The 19250-nt window shown below is 42.1% G+C and overlaps 2 protein-coding genes across 2 annotated transcripts; both read right to left on the bottom strand.

Annotated features, from left to right (window-relative positions):
- Positions 1–561: 561 nt before the first annotated feature.
- Positions 562–12223, bottom strand: LOC136677610 (protein ABHD8-like). The gene is made up of 5 exons (XM_066655175.1): positions 11966–12223; positions 4817–5581; positions 4485–4655; positions 4161–4377; positions 562–3694 (listed from the first exon to the last, which is right to left on the bottom strand). Exons 2-5 carry the CDS (start codon positions 5566–5568, stop codon positions 3455–3457), a joined length of 1380 nt encoding a protein of 459 aa, XP_066511272.1. The 5' UTR covers positions 5569–5581; positions 11966–12223; the 3' UTR covers positions 562–3454.
- Positions 12224–12607: 384 nt separating this feature from the next.
- On the bottom strand, positions 12608–18610 carry LOC136678610 (cathepsin Z-like). Its single transcript, XM_066656661.1, has 6 exons — positions 18458–18610; positions 16757–16920; positions 16330–16509; positions 15927–16077; positions 14285–14450; positions 12608–14027 (listed from the first exon to the last, which is right to left on the bottom strand). Exons 1-6 carry the CDS (start codon positions 18586–18588, stop codon positions 13914–13916), a joined length of 906 nt encoding a protein of 301 aa, XP_066512758.1. The 5' UTR covers positions 18589–18610; the 3' UTR covers positions 12608–13913.
- Between the last annotated feature and the right edge of the window lie 640 nt (positions 18611–19250).

The raw sequence follows: 19250 nt of genomic DNA, 5'->3' as shown, positions 1-19250 counted from the left end.
TTTAAGTGAAAATATTTATTTAATGAAAGTGAAAATAGGAAACAGTATCAACACACTTCTACATATTTTTATCATACACATTTTCAAGTTATTTTGCTAAATTTAACATACTGAAATAAACAAAACAGTGCCTGTGTAAAACGTTGACATGTCTGTTTTATGTCTCTCGCTTACGGAAGGTGTTATCTTTTTTTTTCTCTTAGAAAATCAACAATGCACACGTTCTTTGACTTTGTTCAAATGTTTGTTTAAACTGCATTCCTGTAGTCTACATTTATCAGCAGCGCCCCCTTGTGTCAGCCTCTAGAAATTACAGCTGGTTGATGTGTTAACACCAAAGCCCAAATACCTCAAGTTCCAACTGGCGATACACACAGTATTCACATGTTCACTGGGTTTTTGGATCCTGTGGTATTTGTCTAAAATAATCAAAGCAAAAACCTCCAATCTGTGATTCCTTATTTGTTTTCTTTAAAGGAGCAATGACATGAAGCTTATTTATGTCCGTTCTTTCCGACACAAACCACACACATGGTTGAACATTTTTATAGGTGACTTTTATTTAATCTTATATCCACACATTTCCAGGCAGTGTGTTTTCCACATTTAATGCAACATAGACTGGCGTAAAATAGAACCACAAAAGGGAGCAGCACACTAGAGCACTGACGTCGTGTACACATCCCGAGGAAGATAAGGAGAGAGTCCTGGACAGTGCCAAGATCTATCCTTTTATTATATTTTGAAAAAATGCTCCAGTGACCGTCTCTTAATGCTTCCCTCTCTTTTAAACCAGAACAGCCCCAAACCTAAACCTGGATGAACACTCTCTCCCTGTCTCCAGTCCTTTGGGATCTCAGTCACTCTGGTTCATTATATGAACAGCCATTAGATCGTATAATCACATAGCTCCACTGCATCTAAAGCCACTCCGTCCACCTGTAGCATTAATAATAACAGTGTGTTATCAGGAAATAAGCCATTTACAGTGGTTAGTTACACTTTCACTTATTTCAGTTGTTCACTCTTGCAGTAGTAATGATATTTGGCGTAGTCATCACCCTTTTTGTTTAGAATATATGCTGAGTTTGTACCAGAGGTGAAAGTTTTTATTATTATTATATTTTAAATTGGTGATAAATCTGATGTAATGAAAGAGATACACATCGTATCGACAGTGGGTATCAGTCTGTAGAGCTAGCTGAAATATTTGTTATTAGTCAGTATGTGAATCCATGTTTCTGTTTGCACACACAAAAATAAACCCATAATAAATCCTCAATTAAGAATAGAATTTTTGATTATTGTTTGGTATATAGATTTGCGGGTTGTTTCCCTCCATATAAAACTCCTTTCTGTGGGGAGGGGGTAGTCATACTCCTCGCCTGGCAGAAACAAAGTCATTACACTCTTTTAAAACTGCATTGTGGGTAATCCCGAAAGCTTGATTCATATTGCGTCTGAAATTGCTTTTTTACCACCCGTGAATATAACAATGTTTAATAAAATAATTTTAGAAAAGCCAGGTCTTCTGCCTCTAGACCCAGAGCCTCTACAAAAACAGTCACAGAGAGGCACTGTAAAATCATCGCATAGTGGATTAGTGATTGACAGGAGATTTAAAAACCTGTCAAAGAGAATGTTTTAAAAGACGGAGGTATGCTCTCGTTGCATTGCTCTTCTTTTTCGTGTGATTTATATGAAAACCCGAACATGCTCGAGTCAGGGCTATGTCCATTAATATGAATGATGTTAAGGTTTGACGCTAAGCCAATAAGACACTAATTCACTGGGAAGATGCATATACATGAGATACACTATAATCCACCAAGGTAAAGATTAAAATTTTACAGATTTAAAAACTGGCATCCCAAATGAACATCTGCAGTCAAGAATACTGAGCCAATTGAGCTTTAATCAAACAACGAATCCAGTCCAGAGTTCATCCAGAGGAATTAGCAGATAGATTATGACTGCGTTCTGTGCGTTTTGTTGCATTACCTCTGCTACATTAACCTGATGAGATGCTAGAAAGCTGTGATGCCTTGTGTTCTTCTAGGATGCAATTATCTTTGATAGACCCCAGTTACACAGACCAGGCCTGCAGCTTTTTGACCAGATGGGCTTTTTGCCTGCTGTTGTCATGACAACCTGTGCCTTGAAGTAGCCCTACTTTGTGCTTTGCTCAGACTGCCCGGCTGTTTTTATATATTTTGTCAAGTGGCACACAGTAACGGGGCCTAATTCTGCAGTCGGAGCAAAGCAAATGTCAGCATCTGTTTGTTATTTAGCGTTTGAAATGCTACTTATTAATTTCAGTCCTCCCAGTTGCGACTATAAATATACAGCTAGGTGTGTGTGTGTATTAATATCTGCAGGTTATAGTAGCAGTACTGCAATGTGTTAGCTTATTTCCTGTTTTTTTATGACAGCACCAAAATCATATCAGCGTTTCCATAGCAACAGCATCTCGGCACCGCCAACGCCCCTCTTTCCTCTAATTCCTGGTTGCTAGGATACGAGTGCTCCTACTGACACAGAATTTTCTGCTTGTTGCGCACTTTATTTTTCCCAACATTTCCCCATTGGTACCAGCCTCTGAGCTGTTGTTTTGTTTCTGTTTAAAGGAAACATCAGATGGGAAAAACATATAGTTGGATATTATAGAATAACTGTATTTATATATTTATATAAGTGTTGACATTCTGAAGCTACATGAGGAGTACCATGTTCATTTATTTGAAATGATTGCTTGCCGGAGGTCTCCTTACCAGCCTCCCCCATGTGTTTGGTCTTCCTGGGGCGGTGGGCACGTTACACAGGAAGACGATACCACTACTTTAGATACGTTGTCTGTCATGACAATCATTGTTGTTGTTACTAAGTAAGTCTGAACAGATAACAGCGTTCAGCAAAGGGAATCTATTAAATCACGACAGATTAGATTAGACTTTCTTTCTCCCTTTTTGATATGCTCACGTGGTCTGGGTCACAATAGATCACATAATAGATTCACAAGCACTGTACGAGCATGGGGACCAGCCTGGATCAGTCCAGAACAACCTGGTCCGGATTGTGGTCCAGTCAGAGTCCAAGCACTTCATCCGTTAGCCGGACCTCCAGTCCTTTTTGTTTAGACAACACGACAAGGAAAGATATAAGTCCAAAGGTAGCAGAGAGAAGTGAAGCCGTCAAGATTGAACAAACCGTCATTTCTGGTCTGAAACTTGTTTTAAGCTTTCGTATCTTTCTTTCTCTGGCCAGTTTTGGCAGAGTCTCACCACTTGGACTTTTTTCGCTGCTTTGGTGCAACTTGCTTGAACCCTCAGCTCAAACTACACCTGCAAATAACAGCCCTCTCAGCCTGGGTGACTGTTCCACCTGGTACAGCCTGCCGTCAAACAGCCTTCGGATTAGTTTACCCCTCAAAAAAAAAATCACCAATCTTCATTGGTTATTTGTTCAGAGGCTTGTTGGATTTGAGTGTCCCGGTGGTTTCTGCAGTCACTCCATCTGTGATGGTGGCATCAATGGCGCTTTGGTCAACAGGAGCCTTGGAGTCAGAATCCTTTCTGGAGTTGTCTGGTTCCCAGAGAAAGAATTCATGAAGAAGGGTATTCACTATTTCAGGGCATTCCATCATGACCATGTGACTGCCCTCCTCGATCACTTTCAGGAAGGCGAAAAGAAGGATCTGGAAATATATAAACACAGTGAGAACTATAGAATATATGGCATTACAGTTCAGTCAAATGGTGATGGAACTAGTCACTGAATGTTCTGCCATGTTTTACAAAACCCTGCTGGTCTGGCTGAATTATGATCAATCAAGCAATGTTTGGAATAAGTCTTAAAACTTTTAAACTCTGGAATAACTAATTCTGACATCCTGCCTGTTAACACTCCTCTTCTCAGTAAAATAAAAAGCCTTTTGTTTCACGCAGTACACATCTGCCTCTCCTGCAGTGACATCTGCATATGCGTAATGCTCCTTAACCAAGGATATGCTTCACACTGGTTCTCTTGTTCACTGTGGCCTTGCCGGCCATGGAGTTTTAACTGTAGCACAGTTGCAGATTCTGTTGTATCCATTAAAATCATTGTCAAACAATATTAATTCTCTATTTGAATCTATTGTGAAGTATATTACGAACTAATACCTCTGCCATGCGCTGGTCCTCGTCCATCGGCACAAACTTGTCATAGAGGCCATGCACCAGCAATATTGGCACTGTGAGTTCGGCATGGTAAACTTCATCTCCCTCCGGCCAGTACTGACCACTCATCATGGCCCGGAGCACAAACGGCGACACGTTGAAGGCATTTCCCTCCTTTAACAGCTGCTTTTCTTTAGCGCCCTGTCTGGCGAAGCCAGCTCTAATGGAGAAGGAGGGAAGGAGATAAGTGGTAAATCCTGTGCTAGGTTACACGGTAAATGTCCTTTGCATTTGGTGCAATAAGAGTAGATAAGTGTGGCTACATACTTGAGGAAACTCCAGGCAAGGCAGGGAGACAAGCAGTGCAGGACACAAGAGGGCAGCTGAAAGATCGAGCACAAGCTGGGCTCCAGTGCCGTTGGGCCTCCCCCGTTAATCATCACCACTTTATGCACCTGCTCAGGGTACTCGTGTGCCAGGAACGTACAAAATGACACCCTAGAGCATGAGAAAAACAGCAGGGAAGATGCCATTTCATTACATTTCCTCAAAAGAAAGTGTCACAGAAACCAGATAACTAGGTGAAATTTAAACATGCAAGTTTAGACACCAAATTGCCAACAGTAATTGTCAAACGTAATCGTAAACAATAGGTTTACCCATATGAGTGGCCGATGAGGATGTTCCGCTTACGAGCATATCTTTTAAATATAGCCCGCAAGTCCTCTGCAAGGGCATAGAAGGTGTAAGCGGCTGCTATTTGTGGGGCCGTACTGGCACCGTGCCCCGCCAGGTCGGGGGCAACAACCTCATAACCCAGCCTGGAGAAGAAGTCCAGCTGGCGGCCCCAGATGTCCAGTGAGCCCCCGACACCGTGGATGAAAAAGAGAGCTACGTCTGAATGCGTGCCCTTGCAGCTGGTGATGCGCCTCTCGGAGTCTATCAGGACAGTGCGCTTGGGCTTCCGTCTGCGGCGTCTTGGTGGAGGTGCGGGTCTTTGCTGGTCCGTGGTTGGAAGTGGAGGTGCAGGCTTGGGGTCAGGAGACGAAGGGGCAGTGGAATAATCAGCCAGATCCACCTCCACTGTACTGCACTGCTCCACATCTCCGTTCTGGCACTGGAGGATCTCGGAGTGCAGGACGTCACCCAGATTCTCAATCACCAGCTGCCCATTGCGGTACAGAGTAATCTTGCGCTTGCAGTGGATAACTGCACCCTGTTCCGGCTGGGATTCAGAGACAGCTGGACGTTCGGGCAGGATGTGGCGCACCCGCAGCACACGACCCGGCTTCACCTCCACAAACTCGAAGCCATCAGCCGGGCCGGCATCCGAAGACTCCACGGGCAGGACCACATTGGCAGTCTTGCCCGTCAGACAGCATAGGATGCTCTCCGTGATGCTAGTCAGCATGGTGTCTGCTTATCTGCACAGATGCATATAGGTACTGATCAGTAAATATAACACAGATAGCTCTGTTGCACACATTGAAGATCAACAATTAGTAATGGGGTCTGTTTCTTTAGCCCTGAGGAAAAGGATTCAAACAGTGACTTTCAAATGAGCTCCAACACCTAAATACCCCACTACATCTGAACCTGGTTGTACTAAAGCTGTAGTTTCAGAGTATGGGCTACCATATCAACACTGCAGGCATGGAATGCAAGCACAGAAACACACACAAAAGAGGCTGCATGCGATTGCTGATGTGGTGCCTGACAGCTTCTGTCAGCCTGCAAAGCGTAAGCATTTTCACAGCCACAACAAAATGTACAGTGCTTGCAAAAAGGCTTTCAGGGAGCTTCGAGTCTATGCACATTTCCTGAGCTTAGGGCATATGAAGAGTAGCAATTCAGAAACACTTCTCTGCTGTTTTTACATTAATGCTGAAGACCAGTAATCGAGTACTACATGGAACTCCCATCACCGAGTACTTCAAGGAAAAAAGCAAGACCAAAAACTCACCCATATTAATGACTTGATTTGATACGCATGAGCTAAGTGGGAAGGGGAACACAATAGGCTGCTTGTGGCTTTTCTCACCACTGTTGTGTTCATGGGAGTGAACACACACTGCTTTGCATTCTGACCTACACTTGGGTCTAAAAATATCCAGGGCTCTTCCATCATGTTTCCCTTGAGTATTAATAGAGAAGGTGGCCCAAAGCACATGACTGCATCAGTGCCATCCATCTAGATGAATGCTATTTTGGAGGCAGGCTTGGGTTTCTGTTGATAGTGGACAATTGCCAGCCATCTGTGGTCCAGTCACGATTCACAAGTACTTGCAGCTGTCTGTAAGAAGGTGTATATAGTGTATGTTTGCTAAAATATAAACAGTCAAACAATGCACAAATCAGAATTAGGGTGGGGGAAAATGTGCATGTGGACATTAACCAGAGGACTTCGGATCTGGAGCTTGATCTGGGACTTTGCCGTTACTGTGGAGAAAATACTAGGTGGTCAATCAGTTACATCACATTTGATGTAAAGATCTTTGGCTTGGTTTGTTAGTCCTGAAATGATTTACTTGTAAGTGTGGTCATTTTGTCTGAGGGAAGGAGATATTGACGTCTTAGCGGTTTTATTGTCGATGTAAACACAGCACTCACAGTCAGTACTGTTGAGTTCAGCAGGTAGATTACGTTTTGTTTATGTTCAAATATGTATTAAATATCATAACTAACTCTAACTCTGACCCTTCCTTCTCAATCTCTTGTGCCCCCCCCCCCCACCCCCACACACACACACACACACACACACACAGACAGAGCTCCTGTTTCCATGTTTGAGCCAAGAGCTACACTGAATTGTTAATTTTTGTTCCTAAATACTAAACTTATGATGAATAAAACAGTTTACCCAGTAAACAATTAGCCGTTGATTCAACGTTGGAATAACGTAATGACTGCCGTCTAATCAACGTTTTCTTAAGGTTGAAAATGAAAGTTGAAAAGACGTCCAAACACAGACATTGAAAAGACGACTATTAGACGCATTTTGGACGTCCACTGACGTTATCGATTGGTCACAACTTAACTAACTTATTAAGATGGGATTTGGACGTCCATTGACATTTAAAATATGTCATTGACGGACAGACAACTTTTAGACCTATTTTGAACGTCCAGGGACCTTCCTTGTTTACTGGGTAGTCTTATTCTAATGCAGTTGAGTGTCTATCTCATCTCTTGCAGAAAGGATTTCACTTTTTCATTTCTGTATTGATCAGGTGTAGCAGCATTAGTCAGCAGACGGCAGCAGCCTGTCCCCTGTGTGCCGGACTGGACCCAGACTGACTCCTGGACGATGAGAGTGCTGATGGGAGCTGACGGTTTCATGACAAGCAGCAGACAGATGAAGAAGATAGATGGATACTCCTAAGGTACATTCAAAAGCCTGGACACTCCTGGTCAAATTGCTTCTTGTTGATTTTCCAAGAGAACTGAAGTACACATTCTATACAGATCACACTCAAGCACATTTTAATCCACATTTAATGGTTATTTGCTGATGACATTTGGCCAAATCAAGAGGTATCTGGACTGTTAATGTGCAGGTTTAAATCTTTACTGAGACCAAACATCCTCAGTATGAATACACTGGGCAAAAAAAAAATTATATTTAATATGTTACTTATCATATCATGGTGCATCCTGTACAGAGCTGTACGCAAATCCACATAAATATACCCAAGCTAGATTTACAAATCTAGCAAACAGACACAAAACTCAAATATTTACAAATATAAAACATCAAATTTGAACTTTAAAGGGGTCATCTGTGATTGTGAGGAAACGCTGTTCTCAGTTTTGTTTACGTTCAGAAGCTCTGCATTCCTTAATGTGGAACCAGAGGTTTGAAGGGAAAAAAATTACTATTGTTTGTATTTTGTAAGTTTTTATTTACTGTTTGAATTACCACAGAATCTCACGTGGTACTTGAGTTGTTTGGTTTTGTAGCATTTTAGGTTGGTGATTACTTTCATGCAGTTAGCACTCTCCCGAATTTAGAGTCAGTTCCATCTACAGCAAAAACAAGTCAATATTACCCACCTATGGAGCAAGAATGAAGCAATATCCTTATCTCTGTTCATGCTTTTCAACATTTGTCTGTCTCTTCACAGTCTTTTTTACCCATTTACAGACACTGGGGCTTCGTAAACACGTAAGATCTGTTTTGAGCATGCACACAGACTGGAGAGCTCGCAAATGGTGAGGAAATATACTTTTCATGAAAAGTATTTTTTGATTAAAATTGTGCGGATCGTGGTTGGTCCGCTGTGGCGACCCCGGATGGGAGCAGCCGAAAGACGAAGAAGAATTTCCATCCATCCATCCATTATCTGTAACCACTTATCCAATTCAGGGTCACGGTGGGTCCAGAGCCTACCTGGAATCATTGGGCACAAGGCGGGAATACACCCTGGAGGGGGCGCCAGTCCTTAACAGGGCAACACACACTCACACACTCACACCTACGGACACTTTTGAGTCGCCAATCCACCTACCAACGTGTGTTTTTGGACTGTGGGAGGAAACCGAAGCAGACACAGGGAGAACACACCGCACTCCTCACAGACAGTCACCCGGAGGAAAACCACGCAGACACAGAGAAAACACACCACACTCCTCACAGACAGTCACCCAGAGGAAACCCATGCAGACACAGAGAGAACACACCACACTCCTCACAGACAGTCACCTGGAGGAAACCTACGTGGACACGGGGAGAACACACCACACCCCTCACAGACAGTCACCCGGAGGAAATCCACGCGGACACAGGGAGAACACACCACACTCCTCACAGACAGTCACCCGGAGCGGGAATCGAACCCACAACCTCCAGGTGTTGTAGCTGTCTGACTGCGACACTACCTGCTGCGCCACCGTGCCGCCCGCAGAAGAAGAATTTTTTTATTAAAATCGTGAATGCAACCTTTAAGACACATTTAAGACTTTAACTCCGATTTGTAATTAATACATATTGTGCACTATAACGGACAGCCTAATAACACCACTATATCATTCCCCTCTCTATAATTTACCACAGTTCTGTCTGTCCTTTCCACCACTGTCTTTCTGCTCCTCCCAACTCCACCTCCATCTCCCTCTCCACCTCCACTTGTTCTTCCCGGGTTCATACTGGGGCGCCATCCATTATTTAGACTTAACAGGAGGATTTTGGCTCTAAATTATTCATAATTAAAGAACACTTTCAAGATGAATTCAGTGTCTTTGAGGCTTACTGTTAGTCCAGCTATTGTGGAACTGCTTCCTGCCGTGACATTGGGACTAGAATTTAACACCTGAATGCCCTTGCTGCATTCCAGGGTGCTAATATGATAAGGTGCATTGATTTAATGAGATCTAATTTCTTTTCTGACACTGTGGCACAGACAATGTCACTATGTTTGTGATGCAAGGAGAGCATCTCTTCAAATTCAATGAGAAATCAAAAGGTAACCACATATTATACAAGCACTAGGAACATGTTTTAAATCTCATGCTAAACTACTAAAGCTGTGTTTTCTGATATGTAAATTATATACTATGGCTCCCAGATGTTTATTCTTTTACATCCTATTTTCTACACATTAAATTTAATATAGAATATTGTAAGTACTACATCAGAGCACATATTACTTTATAACAGAGACAGTCCAAACCACTTAGCTTCAAATGTTAACTGTATGTTAAAGAACCATGGTCTGCACTGATTTTGATAAAGGGGGTAGTTTGAGTTTTCACTGCTCAGGGCGACAGGGATAGAATTGCGACTTGGGCTTTAGATGCTGCTATGAATTTTCTAGACTTTCTGCTGGCACAGAGGGTTTGTGCTGAGGTGTCTACACCAGTGCCTTCCCTAAAATCAATTCTGTAAACAGTAGGAAGGCTGCCAAGTTTACATAACCCACAGTCTGCAGTCGTATACAAAAATTTGGATACCTCTGGGTAAAACATGTTTTTTGTTAGTTTTCCAACTGAAAACAACTTAACATCTTCCACCAGGGATAAAGTTAGAGTTCCTCAGCTGTGTGGAGTGGAGAAAACATACAAAAAAGTGTGCAGCATGCTGTCCATAGGACAAAGATGAGGTATCCCTGCTGAATAATTTTTTATAGAAAATTACCAAAAATTAATAAGGTAGTATTTAAACAACACTGACCACTGGGTGAAATGGGTTTTTCCCAACTTTGTGTAAAATCCTACCAAAGTACATGGGTGTTGATGAACATGGCAACTGCCAAACAGCCATTCCACCACTCGCTCCAAGCCTGTCAACACTGGACACAGAAAATGCCAGCAGTTCTGCATTTTTGACTGTTGTTGCTGTAATTGTTGATCAAAGCTGCTATTGCTGCTATAAAATACCTGAATGCCCACTTTTGACTTTGGTTCCGATGTGAAGTACAGGAAAAGGGCCAACAGGAAGGACACTGGGACCAAGCTGAACATCATTGCAACATTTCAAATGCAACAGCAGTGTTTTACTGAGAGGAGGAAGGTGTATTGGCTCTTTTAAATTTGGCAAAATAAAGGATTCTCCTCTCCACAGGGATGCTCATTAACAGACTGGAGTTTGCACGTGGATCGATATTGGAGGGGTGAGCTGTATAGATGAGGAGGGAGTGAAGGGCAGAGAGAGAGAGAGAGAGGAGTGAGGAATAAGTGAACACAGCAGAGGCTCAATAACCTGTCAGTCAAGGCTCTACAAGAAACCATGAACATGTGACGCATTTTCAGTGCATATAAGAAAATGAAGAGGAATATATTGCAGACTGGATTATGACTGTGCAGTTATCAACATGTATAACAACACAGCATCTTTGGACCTACATGATGTCCCAGAGAAAAATACATTACAGACTCTTTATATTATAAAGAGTCATTGAAAAAATCCCTCCATTTGTAGCCTAAGAGGCATCCCCAGTTTATCAATGGAGAGACTGCCTGCAAGATAACATTAATCCTGCAGTTACTCACTAATTCATCAGATGCTCTTTAATCAGAACACTGATGAGGATAATTAAATAGCCCGTGGTCATATCAATACGTTTTGTCACATGTTTTTGCTTAATTCCATTGACTTATTTAGGTCAGCCAATTCCTGAGGACGTGTGAGCATGTGAATTAAATCGTACATGGACTGGCCCATATTTTCACCTAGTGGGATGAGCCTCTGACGTGTCCGCCTTCAGTCTGCAATGCAGAATTAGTGTGCAGGCCCGCAATAAGTGTGGGCAACATTTATACAGAACACGGTCTACGCTTGTATTGTCCTAATCAGTCCTATGCATAACCATATAACTTTGTTTATTGACTAGCCATTGTTTTATTCCTAATAATGTATTACTATTTCTTGCATGAGTCAAGCACAACCCAAACCTTTACTAATTTAATTCTTGGATGTGGTGTTAAATATATTTTGGAATGGAACATTCCTTAATTCAAACCAGCTGCTGCTATGTTACACATACTAAAACTACTGTAGTTATTAGATCAGTGCATGCACTGTGTATGGCACTAAATTGGAGACTAGTCTCATATGATGCATGGAAAAGGCATTTACCCCTAGCACACACACACTACACATACAGTACATGAAGGCTGTCCTATAGCAGGATGGAGGTGCATGTTAAACGCTGGGCTAATGTAATAAAACACCAGCATCCAGTGTTATTGATCACAGCACAGGCTGCAAAGTAACGTCAGTCTGAATGCAACCCTTAGAATGCACAATGATGCAAGCTTACATTTTAAATTCAGTAGGTTTGGATTTATGTGCAGTATCAGCTGTAGGTTACCTGGGATGCTGCTGCTCAGGGATGGAGTCTCTGCAGCCCTTCGTCCTCCGCAGCGACACAGTGGCAATTCATTCGATTTCGAAAGCAAAAAAAAACTCCACGACCTGTGATGTTTCTAAGCTTCTGCCCTATGATTTACTGGTTGTGCAAAAACGCGCCTGAAACGACTGGCGTCGTTGCTTCATTTTTAGATTGTCTGAAAACATGCTAGTTTTCCATAGGCATCTTCCACAGGTCACACACATCCCCATTAACGGGCGTGTAAACTGGCAACCCAATGCCCTTGTTTTCTGCAACCGTGCTAGGCGGGGCCTTCTGCTCGTGTCCTCTGATTGGCGTGCTGTTTGACCAATCGCTGGCGTTACGTCTTCTGGCGCTGACCAATAAAACGCCTCCAGATTCCAGTACTGTTGCTATGGTGGAGAGATCACCCAGGAGACGAGCACACAGCAGGACGGCAAAGATTTCTTCTAACACTTCCACTGTAGAGTTCATTTAAAAATGTGTATGTTCAAAACGCACAAGGTGCACAACTAAACTGCGTGCTCGGTGTCACTCAATTCAATTCAGGTTATGTCTGAATAAAGAGTTTCCACAAAATGATTGTAATTTTCCACTTGAATGAGTTTAATAATTACAGGCAATAGCAGGGTTTTCATTATTCTGTTACATATCTTTTATAATTACTGAGTGTTTGTATTCATTGGCACATGTTTATTGTATCTGGAAATATCTGGTGTTTGAAGAAATATTCTAAAACTTGTTGCATGTTCTCGTTATGAGAAGGTTTTATAGTATCATGCGAACTCAGACTCAACTCAAATTTATTTAATTCCAAATCATAATGAACTTTTTAAAATTTTCAGCAAACTCCTCACAGACAGTCACACGGAGGAAACCCACGCAGACACAGGGAGAACACACCACACTCCTCAAAGTCAAGTCACCCGGAGGAAACCCACACAGACACATGGAGAACACACCACACTCCTCACAGTCAGTCACCCGGAGGAAACCCACACAGACACATGGAGAACACACCACACTCCTCACAGTCAGTCACCCGAGGGAAACCCACACAGACACAGGGAGAACACACCAACTCCTCACAGACAGTCACCCGGAGGAAGCCCACGCAGACACAGGGAGAACACACCACACTCCTCACAGACAGTCACCCGGAGCGGGAATCAAACCCACAACCTCCAGGTCCCTGGAGCTGTGTGACTGCGACATTAACCTGCTGCACCACGTGCCGCCTCGGAAAACATTTATTTACCAGAAAATTACCCACAGGTCCCAGTAACTATATGAAAACAACAAAAGGAGATTAATTTGGGGTGTTTAAACCTTGTCTCTGTTACAGGTTCCAAATTGGTGGCAATTTCTGCATTTAACACTGTTGGACTCTGAGGTACTACTGTAGTGTATAATGTTTTTCTTATAATGATTATTAGTGCAGTACTTGCAGGATTAGGTTTTATGATTCTCACTTAATCCTTTCCAGCGTAATTACAGCACCGTATATTAATAAGAAAATGACAATATCTCTCACAATATCAGATGTGCAAATTAGGCTCAATTAATTCATTCATTCATTGTCTGTAACCACTTATCCAGTTCAGGGTCGCGGAGGATACCGAGCCGACCCGGAATCACTGGACCCAGGGCTGAATTCCATTAGTCTCATTCAACCCCTAAGAATATAAACATATGACACAGAAAGAGTTGCTTTGTATAGCATTTTTGACACTTGATTTCTTGTCTCTCGTGCGTATCCTGCAGAGCCTTGGAATGGAGCCTTACATAGAAAGTATTGGCTCTATATCAAGGCAGGCACATCTTTCAATGAATGAAAAAGTCCATAAGGTGCTTAGTGAGGTCTGTGCTCAGTTGGATTCTGTTAAGACCATGTGGGCAGAGCTGGCTCTCCATGGTTTCTCTTCCTCTAGGGTACTATGGGGTCTCCATATGCACAGCTTTGCTCAATGGCGAGGTTATACCAGTGTCCTTTTCCTCCTTTATATGCACTGGTAACTATCCGGGCCCAGCCAGCCTCCCCCTGTGGACAAAAGGTCAAATTACATCCATCATTAGGATACTCCAACCGCACTAATAATGCAATGTGTAAAGACTTCCAACTACATTCAGTTATCAGTCTAAATTTTAGTTTACTATGTAATACCTCTGGGTTTTTAAAAGGACAATGATACAGGGGTCACACAACAAATCCCACAGCACTCTATAACTTATAGTTTTCTCTTTGTATAAAATATGGAACTAAAATATATTTAGCAAAACTATGATATGAGGACTGACCCAAAACTCTCCCCAAGAGTTCCTGACTATCCAATACTCTGCGCCATCCTCATCCACACCCCAGCCGGCCACAGATATGATGTGGTTCATTAGAGAGACAAAATGAAACTCTGCAAACAGCCCTCCCTGATAGGCCTCAAACCCCTTCGTTGCCATAATACCGCAGCTGGAAAGGAAGAGAGAAGAAATTAAAGCTGCACATATTTAAATACACTTCAAAATGTGAGTAACGATTGAAAATAAATCAGAAAATAATTTAGAGTGATTAAAAAGGTTTTCTCCTGGGCTTTACACAGTATACAAAAACATTATATTGTGATTGTTGCTACATGTTACAGCTGTGATTTGCTATGTGAATCATTAACGCTTGTTGGATCACATGAATGCCTTGCCTTGATTCATCAAAACACTCGCTAAAACTTATGAAAGACGGGTTGATAAATGTTCTCAAATCATGCATTACACAAGCTTTTAGATAATTTGGAAGTGCACAGGGGTATTGGAGTATTGCAAGGGCGGCATGGTGGTGCAGCAGGTAGTGTTGCAGTGGACCTCCAGGGACCTGGAGTTTGTGGGTTCAATTCCCGCTCCGGGTGACCATCTGTGAGGAGTGTGGTGTGTTCTCCCTGTGTCTGCGTGGGTTTCCTACGGGTGACTGTCTGTGAGGAGTGTGGTGTGTTCTCCCTGTGTCTGCGTGGGTTTCCTCCGGGTGACTGTCTGTGAGGAGTGTGGTGTGTTCTCCCTGTGTCTGCGTGGGTTTCCTCTGGGTGACTGTCTGTGATGAGTGTGGTGTGTTCTCCCTGTGTCTGCGTGGGTTTCCTTTGGGTGACTGTCTGTGAGGAGTGTGGTGTGTTCTCCCCGTGTCTGTGTGGGTTTCCTACGGGTGACTGTCTGTGAGGAGTGTGGTGTGTTCTCCCTGTGTCTGCGTGGGTTTCCTTTGGGTGACTGTCTGTGAGGAGTGTGGTGTGTTCTCCCCGTGTCTGCGTGGGTTTCCTCTGGGTGACTGTCTGTGAGGAGTGTGGTGTGTTCTCCCTGTGTCTGCGTGGGTTTCCTTTGGCTGACTGTCTGTGAGGAGTGTGGTGTGTTCTCCCTGTGTCTGCGTGGGTTTCCTACGGGTGACTGTCTGTGAGGAGTGTGGTGTGTTCTCCCTGTGTCTGCGTGGGTTTCCTCTGGGTGACTGTCTGTGAGGAGTGTGGTGTGTTCTCTCTGTGTCTGCGTGGGTTTCCTCCGGGTGACTGTCTGTGAGGAGTGTGGTGTGTTCTGCGTGGGTTTCCTCCGGGTGCTCCGGTTTCTTCCCACAGTCCAAAAACACTTGTTGGTCGGTGGATTGGCGACTCAAAAAAGTGTCCATAGGTGTGTGTGTGTGAGTTGCCCTGTGAAGGACTGGCGCCCCCTCCAGGGTGTATTCCCGCCTTGCGCCAAATGATTTTTGGATAAGGGTTACAAATAATGAATGAAGTATTGCACAAAATATTGTGTAATAATATGCTGACAGTCAACAAATGCCCAAGTTAACCAATTATTGTGAAGCTTTAAATCTTAAAGCAATTATTAAATGTTAAAGCTTTATCGTCTAAGAATATTAGTGAGTAAAAAACAACAATAAGGATAATTCATGGTAGATGGGAGGTGACAGCTTTACCTGATTGGCCCATTCTTGTATATTTCAGCTTTCATTTGATCTCGTCCCCAGATCTCCCCGTAGTCTCCTACTTTCCACAGAGTGTAGTTCTTCACAATGGAACAGGAACCAAAGAATGAGCAGGTACCACACTGGTTAAACGGATCACATTCTACACACATGAAGAAAATCAATGAAATTGATACTGATTGCTTTAATTCGTTTAATCATTCAGATCAATTAATGTTAATTACATGATTAATAGATTTTACCCTGTAAGGTGATAAACTTGAAACAAACTGCAGGTTTGTTATTCAGCTTATGTCAATAAAACACAATTTAATGCATGTAATTTAAGTGGAGTATTAAGAAATGATGTATGTGTATAGTTAAGTTGGTTATGGAAGGAGTGTTGTGAACTTACTTTGATTTCTGGCTTGATAGTTGTTGCAGGTTTCATCGGGAATGCCCTTCTCATGTGCATAAGCATACACACCAAGATGGTCTCCTCCAAAACAAGACCCCGCCCCTCCACAGTCAATCACATTCTGCACTGACAGGTAGGCTGATGGCCATGCCCCTTTTCTTTTTATGTTTATACGATCTTAAGGAAACACAGATAAGATACACTTAGCTTCAATTAAACCTTTAACAGCTCCATAATTCTACACTTAAAAAATATTCTTCAAATGTCTAAGAAACACACACGTGTCTAAAGGTTTGTAGACACTGATTGTAATTAATTAATTCATTCTGCCACTGCACTGTGTGTGCAGTTTATCTAATCCCCATAGAAACCACAAAACAAAACAGGATGCTGTGGACAGAAAATCTCCATCCTGCACTCCTACCTGCAAGTGCACTTGTGGCCCCCATGGCCCAGCAAGAGCCACAGTACTGTGGGATGTGCTGGTTTCGTGTGACGCTTACATAGTTCTTCCCATAAACATTGCGCCAATCCCATGCTGAGGGGAGGTCCGAAGCGTTCAGGAACTCATGAGGCCTAGGGTAGGTACTAAGTCAGCCATATAAACAGGAGAAACAGTGAGTAGGGCTGAAAGATTCATCAGTGTTATGTTTAAAATGCTGGACCTTAATTTGTAGACAATAATTGCAATTTAAAGCATGGTCAAAATAGTGTTTTGAAAAAATTTACCAGAATAATTCAGTCCAGAGTTTCTGATTTTTCTTTTTCATTATAATCACTGTACTAGATTTAACTATCAAATATGTAAAGTAGGGCTAGAGGATATGGCCAAAATTTATATTACTGAATCTCAGTCGACATGATACACTCTGAAAAACTGAGTGTAAAGAACTGATGGCAGCATCCTGTAATGAACATCAGTCAGTGACAGATGCTGCAAATATTGTACACTGAAATATGGAAAATAAGGTTAAAAATGTATCATTGTTGAGTGAATGTGTGTGTTGCCCTGTGAAGGACTGGCGCCCCCTCCAGGGTGTATTCCTGCCTTGCGCCCAATGATTCCAGGTAGGCTCTGGACACACCGCGACCCTGAATTGGATAAGCGGTTACAGATAATGAATGAATGAATTAATGTATCATTGTTATTGAAACATTTTATATTATGACATACTGATACTAGATTATTGCCCAACCCTAGCGTTAAGATTATTATTATTTTTTTACTTTTGCCTTTATCATTATAATACATAGTAACATTCAGAACAGTGGATGTTGTTATTATTACTCTTATAAATATTAGCAAGAAGAAACTCAAGTTACTTTTGTACATACGTACATTTAAAAGCAAATGTTTCTGCAGGAATAGGGTGTCCTTTGGCCCTAAAATGGGAGTGATAGCAGTAGTAATAATAGTAATAATAGTACTGGAAAAGTGATATTAGCAGCTGGACTACTATTTATACCAGTAATACTAATACAGTAGTAATATTACCTGTAGTATTAATAGTAATTAATTCTTGTGTGCCTGCAGTCATTTAATAGCAGCATTATTTCTACTATTAATAGTGCCTGCAGTAGTAATATTATAAGCGGTAATATTTAAATATTTTATGTAGTAATAATAGTAGCATAGTGTGACCAGACGTCCACTTTTACCCGGACATGTCCTCTTTTTTAGACTTAAAAAAATGTCCGGGCGGAATTTCACAAATTTTGTTTTTCTAGAGCTTACATAGAATTTCGAGAAGTTTCGTTTACAAACTAGTCCCGCCCTCCCCTACTCCGATTGGTTCGCTTGAGTGAGAAGGGGGCGTGGTGAAGTAGCCTAAAATCTTCTGATTGGACGGTCTGACTGTAGCGCTACCGTTATTGGTCGATAACCTTCTCTGTAAACATTTAATTGGCCAGTCTGCACGTCAGTAGTCCTTGTTTACGTCAGGCTTGTTTACCTGGTCACCTTATAGTAGCAGTAATAATAGTAGTAAACGTGTGTGTACTTTATACTAACAGCTGTAGTGTTGGAATAATACTAGTGTTATAGCAGAACTAGTGGTAATAATCTACCATCGGTTGTACTAAAGCAACAAAGCGCAATAACATTCTCATATTCAAGTTTATTCACCTTGAAAATGCAGGTCTGCTGTCCTTTACTCGCTTGTAACACGAATATTTATCAGCGCTGGATTCCTGAGCCTGTGTAGAAATATCTAACACAAACCACAGACAAAACAACACCGTGACGACCGGCGCCATGCTGTATCGTTTTTAAGTGCTTATGGCTGTTGTAGCGCCATCTATGGTATTGGAGTAGAAGCGTCTTTCCCAAGATATGGTTCCGGTTATTCTGTGGCTTTCAAAACATCAGCCAATAAAATGTACCACAAAAAGCACCAGAGACACAGTGACGCTTATGAGAACGATACAAAACTAATCTCCTGCTTATAGCTAGGGAAAATCCTCGGATCATTCGAGATCTCTACATGTCATTAAAATCTCCCTCTATAGGTTAAACTCAATAAACATATCCCCTGTTCATCAACATTACATAATTATACAGTAATTCCACACAGCAAATTCTCCAGTGTTGACTATTAGTGTTAACACTGAGAGTGTTAATTAAATTATTACACTAACAGTGTTCATTTTAAACTAACAGTGTTGATTTAACACTGGAGAATTTGCTGTGCAAGAAAGAAACAAACAACTATCCCCTAATGCCTTAAATGTGCCAGGTGCAACACTTTACAACTGCCTTCTTTTTGTATGTACAGATTTATGAATGTCCCATCTTTGCCTCTGCCTGCCCCTGGGCTGTTCACCTGCAGCCTGAAAGCTCTGCCAAGAGTTGGTTATGACCTGATAAATCATGGCTATCTGAATTCTCCCATTTGAGACTGTCATAGGAACACTGCAGT

The sequence above is a fragment of the Hoplias malabaricus genome, chromosome Y, assembly GCF_029633855.1.
Source record: "Hoplias malabaricus isolate fHopMal1 chromosome Y, fHopMal1.hap1, whole genome shotgun sequence".
Classification (NCBI taxonomy): Eukaryota; Metazoa; Chordata; class Actinopteri; order Characiformes; family Erythrinidae; genus Hoplias; species Hoplias malabaricus.
The sequence above is the reverse complement of the archived record's forward strand: the minus strand, read 5'-3'. Positions and strand labels throughout refer to the sequence as shown.